The sequence below is a fragment of the Xiphophorus couchianus genome, chromosome 19 (genome assembly GCF_001444195.1).
Source record: "Xiphophorus couchianus chromosome 19, X_couchianus-1.0, whole genome shotgun sequence".
NCBI classification, from domain to species: domain Eukaryota; kingdom Metazoa; phylum Chordata; class Actinopteri; order Cyprinodontiformes; family Poeciliidae; genus Xiphophorus; species Xiphophorus couchianus.
In genome coordinates this window covers 6,460,862-6,480,350 of record NC_040246.1, presented here as the reverse complement: position 1 = coordinate 6,480,350, position 19,489 = coordinate 6,460,862, and the positions used below count along the sequence as shown (strand labels likewise).

The 19,489-nt window shown below is 39.5% G+C and overlaps 1 protein-coding gene across 1 annotated transcript in view; it reads left to right on the top strand.

The window, feature by feature from the left end:
• stag1a (STAG1 cohesin complex component a) overlaps positions 1-19,012 on the top strand; it is a 43,186-nt gene extending 24,174 nt beyond the window's left edge. The window contains exons 2-32 of the mRNA XM_028000036.1: positions 2,901-3,119; positions 3,332-3,452; positions 3,608-3,763; positions 4,404-4,500; positions 4,658-4,734; positions 4,900-5,104; positions 5,203-5,354; positions 6,257-6,330; positions 6,439-6,562; positions 6,668-6,766; positions 6,870-6,949; positions 8,001-8,108; positions 8,210-8,324; positions 8,559-8,676; positions 8,926-9,029; positions 10,457-10,549; positions 10,770-11,063; positions 11,822-11,892; positions 12,043-12,211; positions 12,712-12,804; positions 12,897-13,071; positions 13,161-13,300; positions 14,187-14,288; positions 14,378-14,526; positions 14,606-14,734; positions 14,832-15,034; positions 15,121-15,289; positions 15,889-16,005; positions 16,077-16,191; positions 16,434-16,514; positions 17,541-19,012. Of these exons, the coding sequence (XP_027855837.1) occupies positions 3,091-3,119; positions 3,332-3,452; positions 3,608-3,763; positions 4,404-4,500; positions 4,658-4,734; positions 4,900-5,104; positions 5,203-5,354; positions 6,257-6,330; positions 6,439-6,562; positions 6,668-6,766; positions 6,870-6,949; positions 8,001-8,108; positions 8,210-8,324; positions 8,559-8,676; positions 8,926-9,029; positions 10,457-10,549; positions 10,770-11,063; positions 11,822-11,892; positions 12,043-12,211; positions 12,712-12,804; positions 12,897-13,071; positions 13,161-13,300; positions 14,187-14,288; positions 14,378-14,526; positions 14,606-14,734; positions 14,832-15,034; positions 15,121-15,289; positions 15,889-16,005; positions 16,077-16,191; positions 16,434-16,514; positions 17,541-17,564 (3,783 nt within the window). The 5' untranslated portion in view covers positions 2,901-3,090 and the 3' untranslated portion in view covers positions 17,565-19,012. The remainder of the gene's footprint in view (positions 1-2,900; positions 3,120-3,331; positions 3,453-3,607; positions 3,764-4,403; positions 4,501-4,657; positions 4,735-4,899; positions 5,105-5,202; positions 5,355-6,256; positions 6,331-6,438; positions 6,563-6,667; positions 6,767-6,869; positions 6,950-8,000; positions 8,109-8,209; positions 8,325-8,558; positions 8,677-8,925; positions 9,030-10,456; positions 10,550-10,769; positions 11,064-11,821; positions 11,893-12,042; positions 12,212-12,711; positions 12,805-12,896; positions 13,072-13,160; positions 13,301-14,186; positions 14,289-14,377; positions 14,527-14,605; positions 14,735-14,831; positions 15,035-15,120; positions 15,290-15,888; positions 16,006-16,076; positions 16,192-16,433; positions 16,515-17,540) is intronic.
• Positions 19,013-19,489: the final 477 nt, after the last annotated feature.

Genomic DNA, 19,489 nt, shown 5'->3' with positions numbered 1-19,489 from the left:
AGTCAGCTGCCTCAGCCTTTGTTTTTCAGGCAGCTTTAGAAAGTTTGACAGCAAATCAGTATTTTTAGGAATGAAACGTGTGTGAGGAATAATTGCTAAGGTTCAGCAGAAACGCTTTAGGCTGTTTTCCAGTATTTCAGCAAACTGGAAAGTCAGAAATAATTTGACAGCAATCAGCTACTATCAATACGCCACAGCATTTCTGTCGCTAGAAATAACATGCATTCAGGGACTTGATTGAATATGTACAGTTCTCTGACCTGCCGCAATCTGTGTTCACTTTTAGCAGCTATGAAAATAAAATAAAAACTTTAACAGCTGACTGCTTCAAAGTGAATGCTGTCAATGATGTCTGCTTTGTTTTCCAAAAGCCGAAGAGTAGTCCGGGAGACCGGCTGCAAATTATTAATAGCCCACGGCCAAAGCTGCTACATTCGTCTGTTTGTTTATGTGCAGGTGTGAGAAAGCCACACAGGGCTCAAGTGCCACAAAAATTAAAGCAAACGAGCGCACATCTGGGATTATGTAGTTGTTGGTCGGTAATGAGTCAGGCCGACTCCTGACTTACTCACTCGAGCGTGCACACACACACACACACACAAAAACACTACCACATTCAGGCAGATTCTTTTCCTGCTCTCTCTTACTCAGACAATTTTTTTTGTGTTTGTTTTTAAATGAAGACATGTTGTGAGAATCCATTCAGATAAACTTGGCTTATCAGTGATGAATAGAAAGCTGAAATATGATATGGTAAACAAGAGCCAACAGCTTATGTAGATCACCCTGTAAGTTGCAGACTGTGGAGGTGGGCTTGTTGGCATCTCTAGTAGTGAAGGGAAAAGTGCTAAACAATTCAAACATTAAACCTGTCGCTTCAGGCTGCATAGATATGCCATGAATTTCTTCTTACTTCTTTTATTTTTTGACAGTACAGTGTTCTGCTTCTCAAGCAAAAAGCAGTGTAAAGACTTTATCTGCAAGTCCCTCGTGTACCGTCTCATAAAAGTATTCATATCCTTAAACTATTTTTCGGCACTTTTTTTCCCATGTTATGACTGCAATTTTAGCTGTATTTTATTGGGATTATATGTCTTAGACCAGTAGGAAGTAGTGCATAATTGTGATGAGGAAGAGAATCACACAAGTTACAAATTTGCTCACTTTTGAAAACAATTTGATGCACTGGATTTTTAAATTTTTCTTCTTTTTTTTTTTTAAAGTGTCAGAGTGAAGTTGAAAACAAAAGCATGCCACACTTCTCAGATATTTGTTTGGGGCAACAAAAAAATCGAAAATCATTGACTACTTTGAGTTGGCCTCTTGCATAAAATCCTTACGTTTGTGATTATCATGTGATATGAAATGAATGTACAAATGAATATGCAAAGAATGTACAGCAGTGAATGATCTGCGCTGTGTTTGTTTGCTTATTTATTTGTGTTTAGGTATCACAACTGTCTTATTTAGACGGCGCTCTTAAAAATATGTTTATAGGGTAAATATGTTTATAATGCAATTTAACACCTGCGTCTATGTGTGTGCAAGAGTTTTGAGTGCCATCATTGCACATTGTCTCATTCCTTGCTGATCGGAATTAGTGGCAATAATAAAAAACAGGCTTCTATATGTCTTCTGTGCAGCAAAAGTGTCATAATCCAATAGAAGAGGACATCAGCTCCTAACCTGGCATTATTACAGTAAAACAAACGTCTCGCTGGATTGCTGACCTAATAAATAAAGTCCTCCGGGGTTTTGTCTGAACTCGTTCAGCTAAGGCCGGTCTCTCCCGGCCAGAGGACAGCTCCCGTCTTATCTCTGCCTGCTTCTGTTGAAACAAGGCGCTCTCCTTCCCATGCTGCTCCATGCTGCTCCGCACTACAAACACTGTGTGGAAAGCAGCATTTAAATACACACTCTCTTAGCCTGCCCCCTACTGTTGCCTAGATCTACTTTCAAACACACACGCATGCACTTTGACACACTCTGAGGGAAATCTGATGCTAAAATCCTCTGTAGGTGAACAGAATGACCACAGATGCTGTTTGTAGCCTAAATTGGTCTTGGTATATATTTTTTAAGGTAGTTTTCCCTTGTATTAAAGCCTAATTAAGCAATGTGGAGATTTGGGGTGGAGGACTTTGTGGAGCATGCTGCCTCTTGTGGTTGAGTGAGGTATTGCTCCTCCCAGTGTAGTTATTACTTTTAGTGGATTTGTTTAAAAAGTTACTTTTTATCTTTGATTCTAAATTTGTTGAGTGATTGCCTACCTATTTTTTTTATTATGGTTTAAATGTTTTGTATTCATGCCATTTTACTAATTTTTTTTCACGTTTTTATTATGCTGGATTTTTTAGTTGCTTTTCAACTACAAAATATTCTTTTAAGTGTATCATTAGATCATACGCCTGCAATCAAATTGCTAATTTTCTCAAGTTTGTTTTCATCTTTTTCCTACAGCAAAACCATGAAAGCCAATTATGCTGTTTTAATTAGTTAAATTTATTTACTTAATAGCTTAAACTAATTATAAGTTGATCTTTTCATCAATTCTGTACAATAGGTTGCTTCAAATTTCTTTTTACAAGTTCTCCCAAACTATGCAATATTTTGAGCCTGTAGTTCTCAAATTGACCAGTTGGTGTCCTCCTTTTCACATTTCCACGACTGTTTCAGCAGACAGACTGAATGGTCTCTCTTTGGTCATTTGATTGTTCTGTAAAAGTCACGTGCACTACAGCGCCACTCTGACCGTGACCTCTAACCTCATGTAAACTGTGACAGTTGTTACAAGTTTCCAGATGTGTATAAATGACATGTAAATTCATCTTTCATTGCCACATTGACTGGTTTTGATATCCCATCTCTCTCTCTTTCTTTTTTTTTCTTCTATCCTACAGCTGATGAGAGTTAAGTGCCGGCAAGTTGAGCGCTGTCCATCCAAAAGGCTCTCTCCTCCCCGCCCTTCCAGACCTTTTCCCCCTTCGTACCGGCAATCCCGTACCAGAGTGTTCACACCTCGACTTCATTCATTGCTGAAGACGCTCACAAGCAGAGCTGCAGAGGTCAACAGCTCCCCATCTAGCCAAGATGATCACCTCGGAGCTTCCTGTCCTACAGTAAGAGAAACACCACAATAATTATTATTATTATATATTTTTTTTAACAGTCTTCGGTTTGATCTCCAAACATGTGAAGTTTTATGTTTTAAAATAATTTAAAAAAGAGTTTGCAGTCTTGTTTGTATTTGTAACAGGAGATTTGTTTGTGTGTTCAGAATTTGATTTTCTAAAGAAGTCGAACACTAAAATGTGGCGTTTTTCTCTTTAAGGGACTCCTCTAATGAGTCTGGGGCGACGGATACTGTGAGCTTAAGCATAAACATGCCTGAGATGGAAGACCCAGAGATGAAAGGCAAGAAGAAGAGAGGAAGGCCTGGAAAACAGACACAGGTAGAAGTTTTTGTCTTGGTGCTAAGAAACAGGATCTGTATGAGAAATGGCAAGAGTGATTTTTAGCATGTATGCACACATCTTTTTGCTGCTCCCCCCCTATTTTTTTTACGAGTGTTTTTCTTTCTTTGTTGTTGATGTTTGGCTCTCTAAAGACGTCCAATAAGAAGCCCCGGAAGTCTCCGACAGACAAGACACTGAGCATGACCAGAGGGAGGGGGAAAGCAAACGGCGTGGCTCAACAGAACGGAAACGGAGGGGAGCCCGTCACCCTGTTTGAAGTCGTCAAACTGGGAAAGAGTGCAATGCAGGTGATCTTTTCCTACTTTTTTTTTTTTTTAATCAACAACTAATCTTAGGTTTTTACAATCTCTAAGTATGGAATTAGTTTCTTGTGTTTTCCAGACTTTACAGACTTTCTCTTGTTTCACAGTCCTAAATTTGTGTTCATCCATCAGTTAATCATCTTGTTTTCCTTTGACTTCGTTCATCTATCCATCTATCCGTTCATCCTGCATTCATGTTTTCTTTTGTCAATCCATCATCCATTTGCTCCTCTGTTTGTTCATATATTAGTCTGTCATCTCATATTTCATCCATCCATCTGCAGAACTGACCATTCTTCCAAGTTCGTTCAGCAAAGATTCAAAGTATAATCGCTACAAAAATATCAGCCATAAATTCCTATTTTGCATGTAGAGCTCTGCAGTGATTCTTCTTTTGAAAGTTTCTGATTTTCACCAACACAACCAAGTTATAATACATGAAAGAAATATTTATAGTGTCCTTTAATCCATTGCACAGTTTCTGGCTGTATATTCTGTTTTAAAATGTTCTTTGTTGCAAATTACAATATGTGACATAACCATTTTTTTTTTTATTAGTTACACATGTCAAAGGCTTATTTTCTACAGAAGGAGAACATTTTTCTTTTTTTTTATGTATTTGCAGTCTGTGGTTGATGAGTGGATTGAAGCATACAAGCAGGACAGAGACTTGGCTCTGCTGGATCTCATCAACTTTTTCATCCAGTGCTCAGGGTGCAAAGGTGCGACTTCTATTTTTTTTTTTATATATATCTTTATGAAGATTTTACCCCATTGTAACAAGTTGCATTTCTAATTTAGCTTCACTTTTACATCACCTTTTTTGTCACCTGACCGGAGCAAGAAATGAAAATGTGTCCCATGCTGTTGTGATTGCAGGCACTGTTAGGATAGAGATGTTCAGGAACATGCAGAATGCGGAGATCATCCGTAAGATGACAGAGGAGTTTGATGAGGTACTGGTGTTTTCTTCTTCTTCTTCTTTTTTTTTTTTCTCCCAGAAAAACCGTGTGACACATAATTGTCTAAAACAATATAAGTATTTGAAATGGATTAAACATTTAATTCGGCAGTACAAAATATACGTCCAGATGTTAAACTCTCTCACCTTGTGCCAACAGGACAGTGGGGATTATCCTCTAACTATGCCCGGCCCTATGTGGAAAAAGTTTCGCTACAACTTCTGCGAGTTCATCGGCGTTTTGATCCGCCAGTGTCAGTACAGCATCATCTATGACGAGTACATGATGGACACAGTCATTTCGCTCCTCACCGGACTGTCGGACTCCCAAGTGCGAGCCTTCAGACACACATCCACACTAGCAGGTATTCGCCGAGGATGTTGGAAATCGGTTTGTTTATAAGAAAAATGATTTTTGATCGAACACAGTATTGAATATTTAATACAAGTTATCTCTGTGTAGCGATGAAGCTGATGACGGCGCTAGTCAATGTTGCGTTGAACCTGAGCATCCATCAGGACAACACTCAGAGACAATATGAGGCAGAGAGGAACAAGATAGCCGGCAAACGAGCCAATGAGAAGCTGGAACTGCTGCTACAGAAGAGGAAGGAGGTTGGTTGATGCTAAATCTGCCGTTTCACCTATTTTTTCTGTGTCACGTTTATTGGTATAGTACATTAACTAAAACAAGGCAGCTCAAAGTGCTTTACATCAGACGGTCACTAATTATGAAATAAGCAATGTATTTTACATTTTGTCAAATGTCATTATCAATATCATTAACTAAATACACATTAAATATGTTGATCACTTAATACTAATCAAAGGTAGCTCTAAGCAGGTGAGCTTTTAGTCATGATTTAAAGGAGCTCAGTGTTTCAGCATCTTTGCAGTTTTCTGGTAGAAGCTAAATAATGCTTCTCCATGTCCAATTACATGAACAGATGTTGCCCAAGATTCATTCGAAATATTTCAGAATTTTTCCAACAAAATCTCACACGTTTTTGTTGTCGAGACAGAGGAGGTGGATTGATTTGTTTCCGCCGATATTATCCCTGAATCAATTCTAAAACCAAATTCTAAGTAAATGGAAGCAACAAAAAGAAAAGAAACATAAAAGGTGCAGACACAGCTTGTGAGTTTGAGCCCAGGACTCGTCACATGGTTCCTACACAGTCTTGAAGAATATGGAATTCGATTTATGTATTTTTCAGGCTTGTAATAGTATGGAAAGGGGAAAAGATTTATTTCCTGAGCTTACTTGTGTTCCTGTTAGCTAAGTGTTGCACCCGTTCATTAATTTACTGTCCAGCTTATCCATCTGTCCGTCCGTCCGATATAAAAGCTGTATAACAACTTTCACCATGGTGTTAATTTCTTTAGAAGCAAGGTATGATAAGTTGCTTGAAACATCTGAAAATCCATTTGTTGTTTTGTCTTTTTCCACATAAGGAAATACAATGTTGTGTAAAGGAATAACACTGAATGTGACCTTTGGGTATTTTTGTGTTTAGCTTCAGGAAAATCAAGATGAAATAGAAAATATGATGAACTCCATCTTTAAAGGCATCTTCGTGCATCGCTACAGGTAAACATTCATCTTATCACCTTTCTAATTTATCTGATATTTTATAGAAGAGTTTTACATAACTATTGTTTTTTTTTTTTTTTTTTTTGCATTGTCTGTATTTTGTAGGGATGCTATCGCTGAGATTCGAGCCATTTGCATTGAGGAGATCGGGGTGTGGATGAAGATGTACAGTGATGCGTTTCTCAATGATAGCTACTTAAAATACGTTGGCTGGACACTACATGACCGGGTGAGCACTCTGATGCACGACCACTTTTTACAGAGGTTCCAGTGAGATTTACATAATGGCAGGAGAGGGCGGTTTAATCCATATTTCTCTCTGCTTTGTTTTCAGCAAGGAGAAGTGCGTCTGAAATGCCTGAAGGCTCTGCAGAACCTTTACACAAACAGAGAGCTATTCCCCAAGCTAGAGCTCTTCACCAACCGCTTCAAGGTAATAGAATCAGAACCGCTTTCATGGCATACAGCAGCCCAGCCGATTTTAATTCAGTTCTTTTGCAATTTCTCCTCTGCTTAAAATGTGCCTGTCTTGGCAGGACCGGATTGTGTCGATGACACTGGATAAGGAGTACGACGTGGCTGTAGAGGCCATTAGACTGGTCACACTCATTCTGCAGTGAGTAGTTTGGTGTTTTTCGAAATCCCAGCACTTCCAGTAGCTTGCAAAGTTATTCAATCCCCTTAAACTTATTTGTCTTTTTTTTTTTTACAACAACAAACTTCAATGTGGTTCATTGCGATTTTATTCTTTAGGCTAACACAAAGTAGTACATTATTTTAAGGTGAACAAAACAAACATGGTTTTAATTTCCTTTCAGGGCTGAAATTATGTGCTTGATGGCCAGGTTGAGTCAGGCAATACATTAGGAACACGATATAAAGTTGTGTTACTCTACTTATTACTGTCTAAATAGAAGAGTAAGTTCTTGACACTGTTGAGGAAAGAAAGAAAATAGGGGTAGAAGTTCCATAGACTGTAACAAGCTGAGTGCATTGGACAATGCGCCTATCAACACACATCCCAGATGAGTCGCACATGACTCGGTTACAACAAGAGACAAGATGGAGCTGGATGATGTTAAACAAAAGCTATACACAGGAGAAGTTGTACTGCTTACTCAAACGGTGGTCAAAGCAGTAAAATCTTAATTAAAACTATGTTGGGTTTACTTTGGGCTTGAGCCTATGATTAAAGTTAATTAGTAGGATTGAATCAGGCTCAAACACAACATCTGCGGGTTGGATTTTTTTTTTGCTGCAATCTAAACTCTTAATGGGTGTTGAAAGAATGTCTGAAGAAGTCTGTGTAGGAAAAACAAAGACGTAGAAGAAGGATCGTGAGACGAGATCTAAGCTGAGGTTGAATGCGAAACGCTGCATGGAGGAACACTTTTATTACACCTTCCCCACTTTGAAACTTTCCTTGAGCAGAAACAGGGGAGTTGATGGGTGTTGTTGGGAAGATGGATGGAGTTAAAAAAAACAAGGCCACCCTACAAAGAATTGAACACATACAATCCTAGAAGAACACATTGATGTTTTTGGTTGCAATGCGATAAAATTTGACAAGTGTTGACAATTTTGAGTTAGTTTAAATCTTGGATACTTTTTGGATTAGTTGCTTATCAAAATGCATGTTTTTAAGCTGCTGTTGTTGTCTGCTTCAGGGGCAGTGAAGACGCTTTGTCAAACGAGGACTGCGAGAACGTGTACCACCTGGTTTACTCTGCTCACCGACCCGTTGCAGTTGCTGCAGGAGAGTTCCTTCACAGAAAGTAAGTCCAACCCTGCCATACTCTTGATGAAGTATAACTTTGACCTATTATCAAACGGCTCTCTTCTTTACTTTCCACCTCAAACTCTTCGTCAACGTCAGGTTGTTCAGTCGCCATGACCCACAGGCTGAAGAAGCTCTGGCTAAGCGGAGAGGGAGGAGCAGTCCCAATGGGAATCTCATCCGGATGCTGGTTCTCTTCTTCTTGGAGAGCGAGGTAAGACGCATCTCAATGCAAACTCCTTTTAAGCCGTAGTTTAGAAGACAGAGTTTCCGTCTCATTAATCACCAATCCACATTATGTTTGCTAGTTTTGCTTTTGCTAGAAATGTGTAACCCTAGATTATTGCAGTCACCATGCGATTCCAAAAAGAAATCTGTTTTAGCAGCGTGTTCCCCTAATGCCTTCAAAGCCTGTCTCTATCAATATTTAATGTGCCTTTGTGTCCAGCTTCATGAACATGCAGCGTACCTGGTTGACTCGCTGTGGGAAAGTTCTCAGGAGTTGCTGAAAGACTGGGAATGCATGACTGAACTTCTACTGGAGGAGCCCGTTCAGGGAGAAGAGTGTAAGGCTAGCTCTTTGAATCTCTGTTCTTGTTCTCTGTGGATGCCTGTGAAATGCCTCTGAGCTACTTCACATCAAGCACATCGCAGCTTGAGAAGCAGCAGGAAGACCAATGATGTAATAAAATCCCGTTTCATGAAACTCTAGCTCTGCTTCAATTCTCTTTGTCTCTGACTTTTGCTGATAATTGTCTCTAGTTAGTTTTATGTTTTTCTCACTGACTTTTTGTTTTGTTTTGCTCTCTCTCCAGTGTTGTCAGACAGACAGGAGAGTGCGTTGATAGAGCTGACTGTGTGCACCATCCGACAGGCGGCCGAGGCACACCCACCTGTTGGCAGAGGCACTGGCAAACGAGTGGGTTATCTCAAAAAAACAATACTTATTTATGCATATGATCTTTTTTTTAAAATCTTTTTCAATTATATCCAAGCTTTTAGTTTGCAATGTTTCTATACTTTATCATTTCTGAAAAAGGCTGACATTGCTGTACCAATAGGTAAATAATGATGAATTAGTTTTGTGTGCTGAATTGTCTAAGAACGAGGAAAAAAGTGGTCTAATGGTACCTTAATCAGGATGCAAAAAAGTAGCCTGTGGTGAGCCGATAATTTGTTTTTTTATTAGCCAAGTGCCACAAAGTATAAATCAGATTGTTACTTTTGTGTTGAATTTTTGTTTTTATAATATATTTACCACCAATGACCAAAAAAATATTTTCACTTTTCTACCAAATTCACCAACTGCACAATTCTTGTTAAGTTAGTAGTTAGTATTTCAAAAGAGCAGAAGAATCTTATGTTTTTTGAACGATAACAATCTGTTGCTAAGAGATGAGCTCGTTTTCTGGTAACCAAGTGCCACAAAGTAAACATCTGATTTTTACTTTTACAAAATTTACCAACTGTAAATTTCTTGTCTAAGCAGTATTTCAATAACTTGTTATTTTATAATCAATAATAGTCCTTGTTATCAATTTGGTATTAAGAGATGAACAGAGGTTTTTTCTGGTAACACACTGCCACGATGTATAAATCAGATTTTTACTTTTGTGTTCAATGTTTGTTTTATATTTACCACCAATGACAAAAAAAAAAAAAAAAATCACTTTTCTGCTTACACATTTCTAGCAAAAGCAATTCTTGTTGGGTAGTAAATAGTATTTCAAAAGAGCAGGAGAAAGCTTATATTTTTTGAACAATAACAATATTTGTTGTTTATCTGTTGCTAAGAGATGAGCGCGTTTTCTGGTAACGAAGTACCACGAAGTAAACACCTGATATTTACTTTTGCAAAAGTAAATATCAGAAGGCAGTTCATTAACATTAGCACAAACATGAGCAGTAACCTTTTCCCTAACATAAGCTTTTTAGCTATTTTTTTAAATTTATTTCTTAGCCATGTTTAGCACACTGAATGGAGGAAGTCAATGTAAGACAACAATGCCCCACGAGCCACTGACAGCATTTTAGGCTAGCATTAGCATTTTGGCTAATTTTAGCGTATACACCAATTTTAACATACTGAATGGAGCAACTCCCATGTTACTCAACATGCTATTGAGTGCATTGTAGTTTACTTTAGCATCAGAGATCATTTTTAGCATCAGAGCGCTGGGTCCCAACCAACGGGCACACTTTGGCAGGCCCCGTTTCAATTACTTCTGAAATCACTGCAATTTCACTTTTTGTTGCTTTTAGGGTGACGATGAAACATGTGACCAGTTAATTAAGAGAAAATAAAAGTTTTTGATGCCCTAAGTGTTTTGTTTTTTCCCTTTCCAGGTACTGACAGCGAAAGAAAGAAAGACCCAAATAGATGACAAGAACAAACTCACTGAACACTTCATCATGGCCCTTCCAATGCTGTTATCCAAGGTAAGCTTTCACAGCAGCCAGTGACTAATGACTCAGATTAATCTGTTTGTCACATGAATCGCTCAAAGTTTGATTTCCTATACATCAGTTAATCCGTCAGTGTAGTCCACTGAGAAAAAGTGAATTATTCTACCAAGTGTCAAAGCATGAGGTGATAGAGCTGTTTTTATTTACATTTTAAATACTTCAAACTCTTCTTACTGTGTCCTCCCCCTCTCAGTACCAGGCAGATGCAGAAAAAGTGGCCAACCTGCTGCAGATCCCACAGTTCTTTGACCTGGACGTTTACAGCGCCGGGCGCATGGAGAAGCACCTGGACGCCTTGCTGAAGCAGATCCGGTTGGTGGTGGAGAAACACATCGAGACGGACGTCCTGGAGGCCTGCAGCAAAACCTACAGCATCCTCTGCTCCGAGGAGTACACCATCATGAATCGCGTGGACATCGCCCGCTCGCAGCTCATCGACGAGATGACCGACCGCTTTGCACACTCTGTGGAAGAGCTGCTGCAGGAGGTACGATTGGTGACCGAGTGTCATCTTTGTGTTCTCCGCATAATGGAGGAATGCCTCGAAAATCAAGGATGTTTTGTTGAAATGCAGGTGTCTATTGCTATATTCTGGCAGAAAATGTGTGGTGTAATGTGTAAAATATGTCAAGTGAAACTATTTCCACAGAGACAATGGTAGATTTGGTGTTAGTAATAGAGTAAGAAAAAGTTTCTTTCCTAAAAGATGTAGATTCTTAACTCTTGATGACCCAGCATTTTCAAACAAGGCTTCTACAGACTATGGAAAACTAATTTTACTTTATTTTTAAAGTCTAGATAAGAAGGGGAAAAAAGAAAAAAATTATTTTGGGTCTCTAGATTCTTTTGTCTTTAGGTTTAAAACTGAACTCAAGTTTTTTGGACAGCATGAGTTAAAATGCAAAGCAAAGCTTTAAAATCCTGTTTTTTGGTCGGAGTTTTATAAAATGAAGTAACAAAAACTGTGATTCAAATCAGCTGTTTTTAATATAATTCGCTCCGGATTATCAGACTGATCTAAGGTCCAGTTCCAGTGTCAAAAAAAGGGAAATATTCCTGTACATAAGCAACATGAGCAAGATGGTGAATTTAAAGATGGAAAACTTGTACGACTAAACAGAACGACTTTGTTCTGATGAATTCAGCCATCATTATATCTGCTGAAACCTTCTCTTTTTTTAAGGTTCTTTTTTTTGTGTCGCTGACGTCAGTCAGACGTAGTGACATGTATTTGTTGTCATGCAGGGCGAAGAGGCTGACGATGACGACATCTACAACGTTCTGTCAACTCTGAAACGACTTACGGCTTTCCACAAGTAAGATCTACGTACATTTATTGAATTGAAACCAAGAATGATTTTACGATTGAATCATACAAAGATCGGATGAAAGCTCTACGCCGCACCACAAACATCGATGGCCTCTTTGACATCTACTACTTCCTGTATCGTTTCCTTCCTTCTCAGCGCTCACGATCTAACAAGGTGGGATTTGTTCGGGAATTGCTACCAGCTGCTGAAGGCGGGCATCGAGCAGGGCTCCATGCCGGAGCAGATTGCTGTGCAGGCCCTGCAGTGCTCTCACTACTCCATCCTGTGGCAGCTGGTGAAGATCACCGAGGGGGTCCCCAGCAAGGTGCTCAACTCACCTTGGAAAGCATTTTCACTCTCCGTACTTAAGATTTCAGCTTTATGTTCAGTCAAAGACTCAGAGTTAGGATCGGGGTTTTTAACGGGCGTTTAATCATGAAATAAACTCGACACATTGTTACCCAAGCTAACTGTATTTTGTATTTTTATTTTATTTTAATTAGCTTTAAGGAGAAATATTAATATCAGTTGTATATGAACTCTATATTTTCTCTTATATCTTTAAATAAATTTCTAATATTTAATTAGTGGTGTGTTATTGGCAAAGTTTGAGGAATAAAAAGATCATTCGTGTTTTGTGAGCTGTTGAGCAGGTTATCGATTGGAAGTAAACTTAATTCAGACATCAGCCTTTCATTACATCAGTCGTGTTGTGAAGGAAAAGGAGAAGGTTTCCAGTAGAGCTCTCAGCGTTGTATTGATTCCTGTTAAAGCGTTTAGCATTCCTGACACTTTCAAAATGGCGTCCATCTCTCCTGCATGCAGGACGACCTCTTGGCTCTCAGGAGAGTGGTGAAGTCTTTTCTCGCCGTCTGCCAGCAGTGTCTCTCCAACGTCAACACGCCGGTTAAAGAACAGGTGGGTGAAAGCGCTCCGAAACGTCGAGCCACCGCACGCTCGTTCGTCTCGTTTCGGTTTTATTCAAGGCAGATTTTTCGTCTCTCGTTCAGGCGTTCATGCTTCTTTGCGACCTGCTGATGATCTTCAGCCACCAGCTGATCACCGGGGGCAGAGAGGGCCTCCAGCCGCTGGTATTCAACCCAGACGGGACCCTGCAAAACGAGCTGCTGAACTTTGTCCTGGATCACGTCTTTATTGACCAGGACGACGAGAACCAGAGCATGGGTAAATAATTCTGGCAGAAACGCCAAGAGAAGCGTCTCTTGGCGTTTCTGCTAATCCGTTTTTCTCCACATCTGTTTTTGTGTGCGAAGAGGGAGACGAGGAGGACGAGGCCAACAAGATCGAGGCGCTCCATAAGAGGAGGAATTTGCTTGCGGCTTTCTGCAAACTCATCATCTATGACATCGTGGACATGCCTGCTGCTGCTGACATCTTTAAACACTACATGAAGGTGTGTTGAGCTGCTAAAATGGATCATCTCTAGGGCTGCGACTATTATTTCAATAATTGATCATTCGGACGATTAACTGATTAATCGGATAAAAACTTTGAACATTTTTGAAGATTTTTTTTTTTTTACTATTGGAAGTTTTTTATGTGAGATTAGAAATGCGTTCGGAGGTGCAAATAAATAATATGATTAATTAGATTTTTTTTTTTTTTTAATTAACATTTTAAGGCCTGAAATACATTAACATGCAGCTTAGTCATTTCCATCACCAGTGGTTGAACCTGCAGCTAAAAAAATTATTCTAACATCAGCATGTTGCTGACCTATTTCTGCTTGACTTAACATCAACAGCTGACCTGTTGACTATTTTTTGGATTAACTTATTAATAATTGTATAGCAAAAATATTTTTAATAGGAGATGGGGTTTTTTGGTTGTTTTTTTTTGCAGAATTTGATCTTGGTGACGCTAAACCCTCTGACTTGAGAAGGTTTGGATAGAACATATTTGCAATGTTTATTTTTGTTTGTTTTAATATCTTAAATGCAAAATGTAAAAATATTTTGTACATAATATACATTTGTGCCTAATTACTGCTCTGATTACCTTTTTTTGTAGTGTGTATTCCAGTTAGTTAACGTTTATTTCAAGAATTCATTCATCACGATTATTCTGATTAATTATTTCAGCCCTGGTAATAACCAACATGCCTACATGTTTTTAAAATGAAAACACTGCAGACCTTTATGGTTCTTAAACAGGAAAAAGAAGTGAATTTTGCATTTTCATACAGAAAAGAAAGCTGGCAGTTTCTCTTTAATGCGTATGTGATTCACCAAATTGTCCTTTTTTCTCACGTTTTTGACCGTTTATTCTCTGTGCCTCAGTACTACAACGATTACGGAGACATCATCAAGGAAACACTCAGCAAAACCAGACAGACGGATAAGATTCTCTGCGCTAAGACACTCATACTCAGTCTGCAGCAGGTGAGGCAGCGCCGTCGTCTCTGCTTCCAGATTTCCAGCCGTCCTCTTGTGCCCACCCACAAACACGGTCTTTCTCGTTCGTGCCGCAGCTGTTCAACGAGCTTCTGCAGGATCAGGGTCCCAATCTGGATCGGACGTCGTCTCACGTGAGCGGCATTAAGGAGCTGGCCCGCCGCTTTGCTCTGACCTTCGGCCTGGATCAGATCAAGACCAGAGAGGCTGTCGCAACGCTGCATAAGTATGATTCTGGTTACCTGATGGCTCCGTCACTTTGTTTCTGCTCACTGCTCACCTTTTTTACTCTCTGCTCATGTCAGGGATGGAATAGAGTTTGCATTTAAGTATCAAAATCCTCGAGGATCAGAGTTTCCACCAATCAACCTGGCCTTCTTGGAGGTCCTGAGTGAATTCTCCTCCAAGCTAATACGACAAGACAAAAAGACAGTGTAAGTTTTCTCTTTTAAAAAAATATATAAATTCAATACATTTTTGGCTAAATTAAAGTCCTAAAACTTAAATCGTCAAATGATGCCCTTCCCTCAGGCACTCCTACCTGGAAAAGTTCATGTCGGAGTCGATGTCGGAGCGTCGAGAGGACGTGTGGCTGCCGCTTATCTCCTACAGGAACAGCCTGCTGACGGGCGGCGACGAGGACCACATGTCCGTCACGTCGGGCTCCAGCAGCAAGACCGGCTCGGTGCGGAGCAAGAAGGGACGACCGCCGCTGCACAAGAAGCGCATAGAGGGTGAGCTCGCTTTAGACGAGGGGCGACTCTTCTGCCGAAGCGGAAAGACGCTCGTCCTCACTGTGAAGCTGTGTGCTCGTTTTCAGAGGAGAGCAGCGTGGAGGGATCGTGGATGATGAGAAACGACACGCTCCAGACGCCGAGTGCGCTCCAGACTCCTCAGCTCACCTCGACCGTCCTCAGAGAGAACAGACCCGCAGAACATATGCCTGATCCAGACTCGGAACCAGGATCGGAGAACGACTACGTCCACAAGTGCGTTCGTTTTCAGAACTTCCACGCAGAATGTAGAGAGCAATGAAACATTACTTATTCACAAGACAGAGCTTCTTTATTGTATTTACAATACAGTTTTTATTTTAATAATGTTGAGTATGGCTGCAACAATTAATCGGATTAATCATGATGAGTTAATCAACTAATTTGGTAATTGATTAATCATTAGCTGGATTTTTAAACGTACTGAGAGCAGTAATTAAGCCAAAACTGTACAAAACATAAATACATTTTGCATTTTAAAAAATGATAAAAAAATATTTCTGTAAATATGTAATACCCAAAACTTCTTAAGTAGCATCTTTAGCCTCAAACGTTTAAAATTGTGTTAAAAAATAAATAAATAAATAAAAAAATCACCCTTTAGTCCCTTTTGCTATCCAATTATCTCAGTTAATATAAAAAATAATCAACAATCAGCCTTTCACTGTATTGATGTTAAGTCAAGTAGAAAGGACTGAGCTTTTCGCATTTTGATGTTGTTTGGTTTTAATTGATTAATCGTCAGAACAATTGACAGATCTCTCAATAACTAAAATAATTTAGTTGCAGTCCTAATATTGCGTCTCGCCCTCCAGTCCTCAGATACAGATGTCGTGGCTCGGCCAGCAGAAGATGGAGGAGGTGAACAGAAAAGACCGAACGAGCATGAACTACATCAAGTCGCGCAGCAATCAGGGCGTCCGGCAGACTGTGTAAGTGTGTGTTCAGCTTCTACGCTAAACTCAAACAGCGTTCCTGTCGTAAGCGGCGTTTTCTCCTCCAGCCGCGGGCTGATGGAGGACGACGCAGAGCCCATCTTTGAAGACGTGATGATGTCATCGCGGGGCCAGCTGGAGGACATGAACGAGGAGTTTGAAGACACCATGGTGATCGACCTGGTCAGTAAACGCAGCCCGACCCGTTCGGGTTTTATCGAGGAGTGGGGCGATGTCGAGGTTTAAGTTGTGAAGGATTCATCTGCAAGCAGGTTACTGTGACTAAATGTGGGATTTGAATCACAAATGTATCATATTGTAGGATGTTATTGGTGTTGCTGTATAACTTTTAAACAATTTCTGAGGGAAGAACTTATTTTACTATTCTGCAATGATACACACTTCTTTTTTTTCTTTCTTCACAGCCGCCGTCAAGGAACAGACGTGAAAGAGCAGAATTGAGACCAGACTTCTTTGACTCTGCAGCAATGATAGAAGATGAGTCGGTACGTGTTCTTTTAAAATCAATACTAAAATAACTTGTGCATTTAACATTTACCTTCTGAAAGGTAATGGTGATTTCTGTTTTTGGGTCAAAATTAGCTAAATAGCTAATGTTAGCTTAAACGCTCTTATTATAATTATTATCATGTATGCTTACATTAGCATGAAGGCTAAATTTAATACCATTATTGACCTTCTTTACTGAAGCTGGTCAGTAGCTCAGCATTTTGTTTTAAAAGGGTCTTTGACGTGAAGTTACACGTTGTTTCTGATTTTTATGATACGTATTTTAACATGTAGGGAAATATAATATCGTAATTTCTTCTTTCTTTACTTTGGAAGCTACAAGTGTTTGTAATCGCTGCAAGTTATCCTGTTTTATGTTATTTATTGTTGGCATAATGAAGAAAAAAATGCATAGATAAATAGTTGAAGAAATGTAACTGACAATTAAATGCAATAAAAATAAGAACAGTAACTTTATCAAATTACTTTTGAGGTCAACAAATGTGCTCTAAATTTCTTTCATTTTTTAAATTAAGACATTTATTTATTCGTTAATTTTTTTTCCACAAATATTTTTATTATTATATTAGTGGATATCTTTTTTTTATTATTATTATTTAGAGGTTTTAAATTAGAATTCCTGGTAATGATTATAATCTGTAAATGAGAGAGAATACAATAAATCAATTTTGAAAATAATTGTACATAATGATAGTGATAAATAACTTTAGCAAATTAAGAAGGGGAAACAATTAAGGAATGAAATTAAAATGAAGCTCAATTGGAAAATACATATTGCTAAAATCTGAGGGGCAAATTTAATAAATAGACATCTCCTCTAAAATAAATTGTACTAATGTCAACCTGTATCACGTTTTATAGATCTGGAGTTATTTTAATCCATTGTTTGTGTTCCATTTTCTGGCGTAGGAATTATTATTGCTGGGGCTTTTTTAAATAGCAGCTCTGATCTTCTGTAAACAGGATGTTTTATACATTTTTATCTCTGTCCATATTTCCAGGGATTCAGCATGCCCATGTTCTGATCTGGAAAGCGTTATCATCACGAGTTCGGCATTGTAACGAGGAGTAAACTGAAAAAGAGGGGGTGGTCTGGGCCGGTTAACCCTGGACCACCTAACAATCAAACTCTTTACAAAGAAGAATATACTGTGTTAAAGTGTTAAAGGACGCCTATGTTTCTCCGAGACATGATGGAAGGATGTCCGTCTAGTGGATCGGCACCGTCCGGAACCAGCCTGGAAGAGAGGATCCACTGTGTTCCCTCTCTGTCTGGTGCGGATCAGAGGTCCTGCAGTCAGAATTATTCAAGAACTTCGTCCCATTCGTGTTCTTCCTCCTCTTCCTCCGCAGCCTGTCGGTTTAGCTCTCATTAGTGGTGGTCCCGATGGTGCTCTGGCTTTTAAACCCAGTTTTTACAGTTCCTGTTAACAGCGATGCACAGATTTTAGCTCATGGTCACAGAGCGCCATGGTTCTCTGTACAGCTCCCCTCCCAAAAACCTTCCTTCCTTCCTTCTTTTGGTGTTGCACTCCAGTCCATCTGGTTGAATCAAACATAAACAGGATCTCCCTACTTAATGTTCCACTTCTTTGCTGTCTGCTCGCCATCTCTTGTATGTGGTGTTTGAAGTGTGTGTGAAGTGTATCGGTGGCGACGATGGCCGAGGAGCGACACACCTAGACAAGAGATCAACAGCTCTCAGCTGACCCAGAGGAAGCCTAAGCGCCGACCACGCATATCGAGGCTTGTTCGACCCCGAGGGAGCAAAGAAAATCCCCCCTGCTGTCTCACATTCTCTAGATAACAGCTTTTTAAAGTTAAAAACGTTTTAAAAAATATAATAAACATATTTTCAACTCTGTAGCTTTAGTACTAAAGTTTTAAATCAAGTGTGTTTTTGTCTGTTTGTACAGTTTTGTTTTTTTTTCTTTTTTCTCTTGAATACGTATCATGTTTGTTGCCAAATTGTGGCCTACATACTTAAAAGTATATTCCATCCCTCCCTGCCCTCATCTTTTAAGGCGGTTACCATAGATACCAGCTTCTAGGCACTGTATCGTCCGATTGTAATTAACTCAAGTATCGAAGCCGAGTATCCGTGCCGTTCCATCATCTTAACAGGTCAAAAACGAGCCGCTTACATTTTTTGCACCCGTATTCAGTGTTAATGGATCCAAGAAGTTCTAGATTTTGTTGTTGATCATTGTTCATATCCAGTGCAGTGATGGATCTTTGTCTGGCAGATGTGTTTGAATGTGTTCTGAATGTTCTCAGCCATACCTTTTTCTCGTCCCTCTTTTTGGGTCAACAATCACTTTTCAACCTTCCCTTTCGCTGTAAATATCAGAGATGACCGGATCTTTTTTCTGCCCTGCAGTCAACATCAGTCACCCTAACATACTCTAAAAAGCCTCTTTTTTTTCTGTGATCTTAAATTCTTTTTAATAAAATAAAATCTGTAATCGGTTTATGAATGAATGTGTTTCTCTTGTTTAGTTGGGGCCTGCCCATAGCAACGCATAGCCTCCATGCACTGCATGGCAGGCACCTATTGTTCTACACCCAATAGAATGTCTCTTTATGTTTTTATGTATTTATTTTTCTAACCATCGCCGTTAATGCGGCTCGTACCGCTGCGTGCGCCCCCACAAAAGTGGTATCAAAACGTGCGGCTCGATGCCGAGAAGGGAGCCATTATTTTTAGTGGGATTCGGAGTGACGCGAAAAACGAGCAAAATTTCCAACTGCTGAAACGCAGAGTGTAACTGAAACCAACTGCCGCTCCGTTAGAGTGAGAAATGAAGTGGATTTTTGACCCCAAAACAATTTTGAAATCGCGGTCACTCCCACAAATGTCGCACTATCGGTATCAAACTCGGTCATGACATTGATACGCATGCCTGCTCCATTAAAAATGTTTTTGAAATTCCGCTAGGGCTTTACGGTT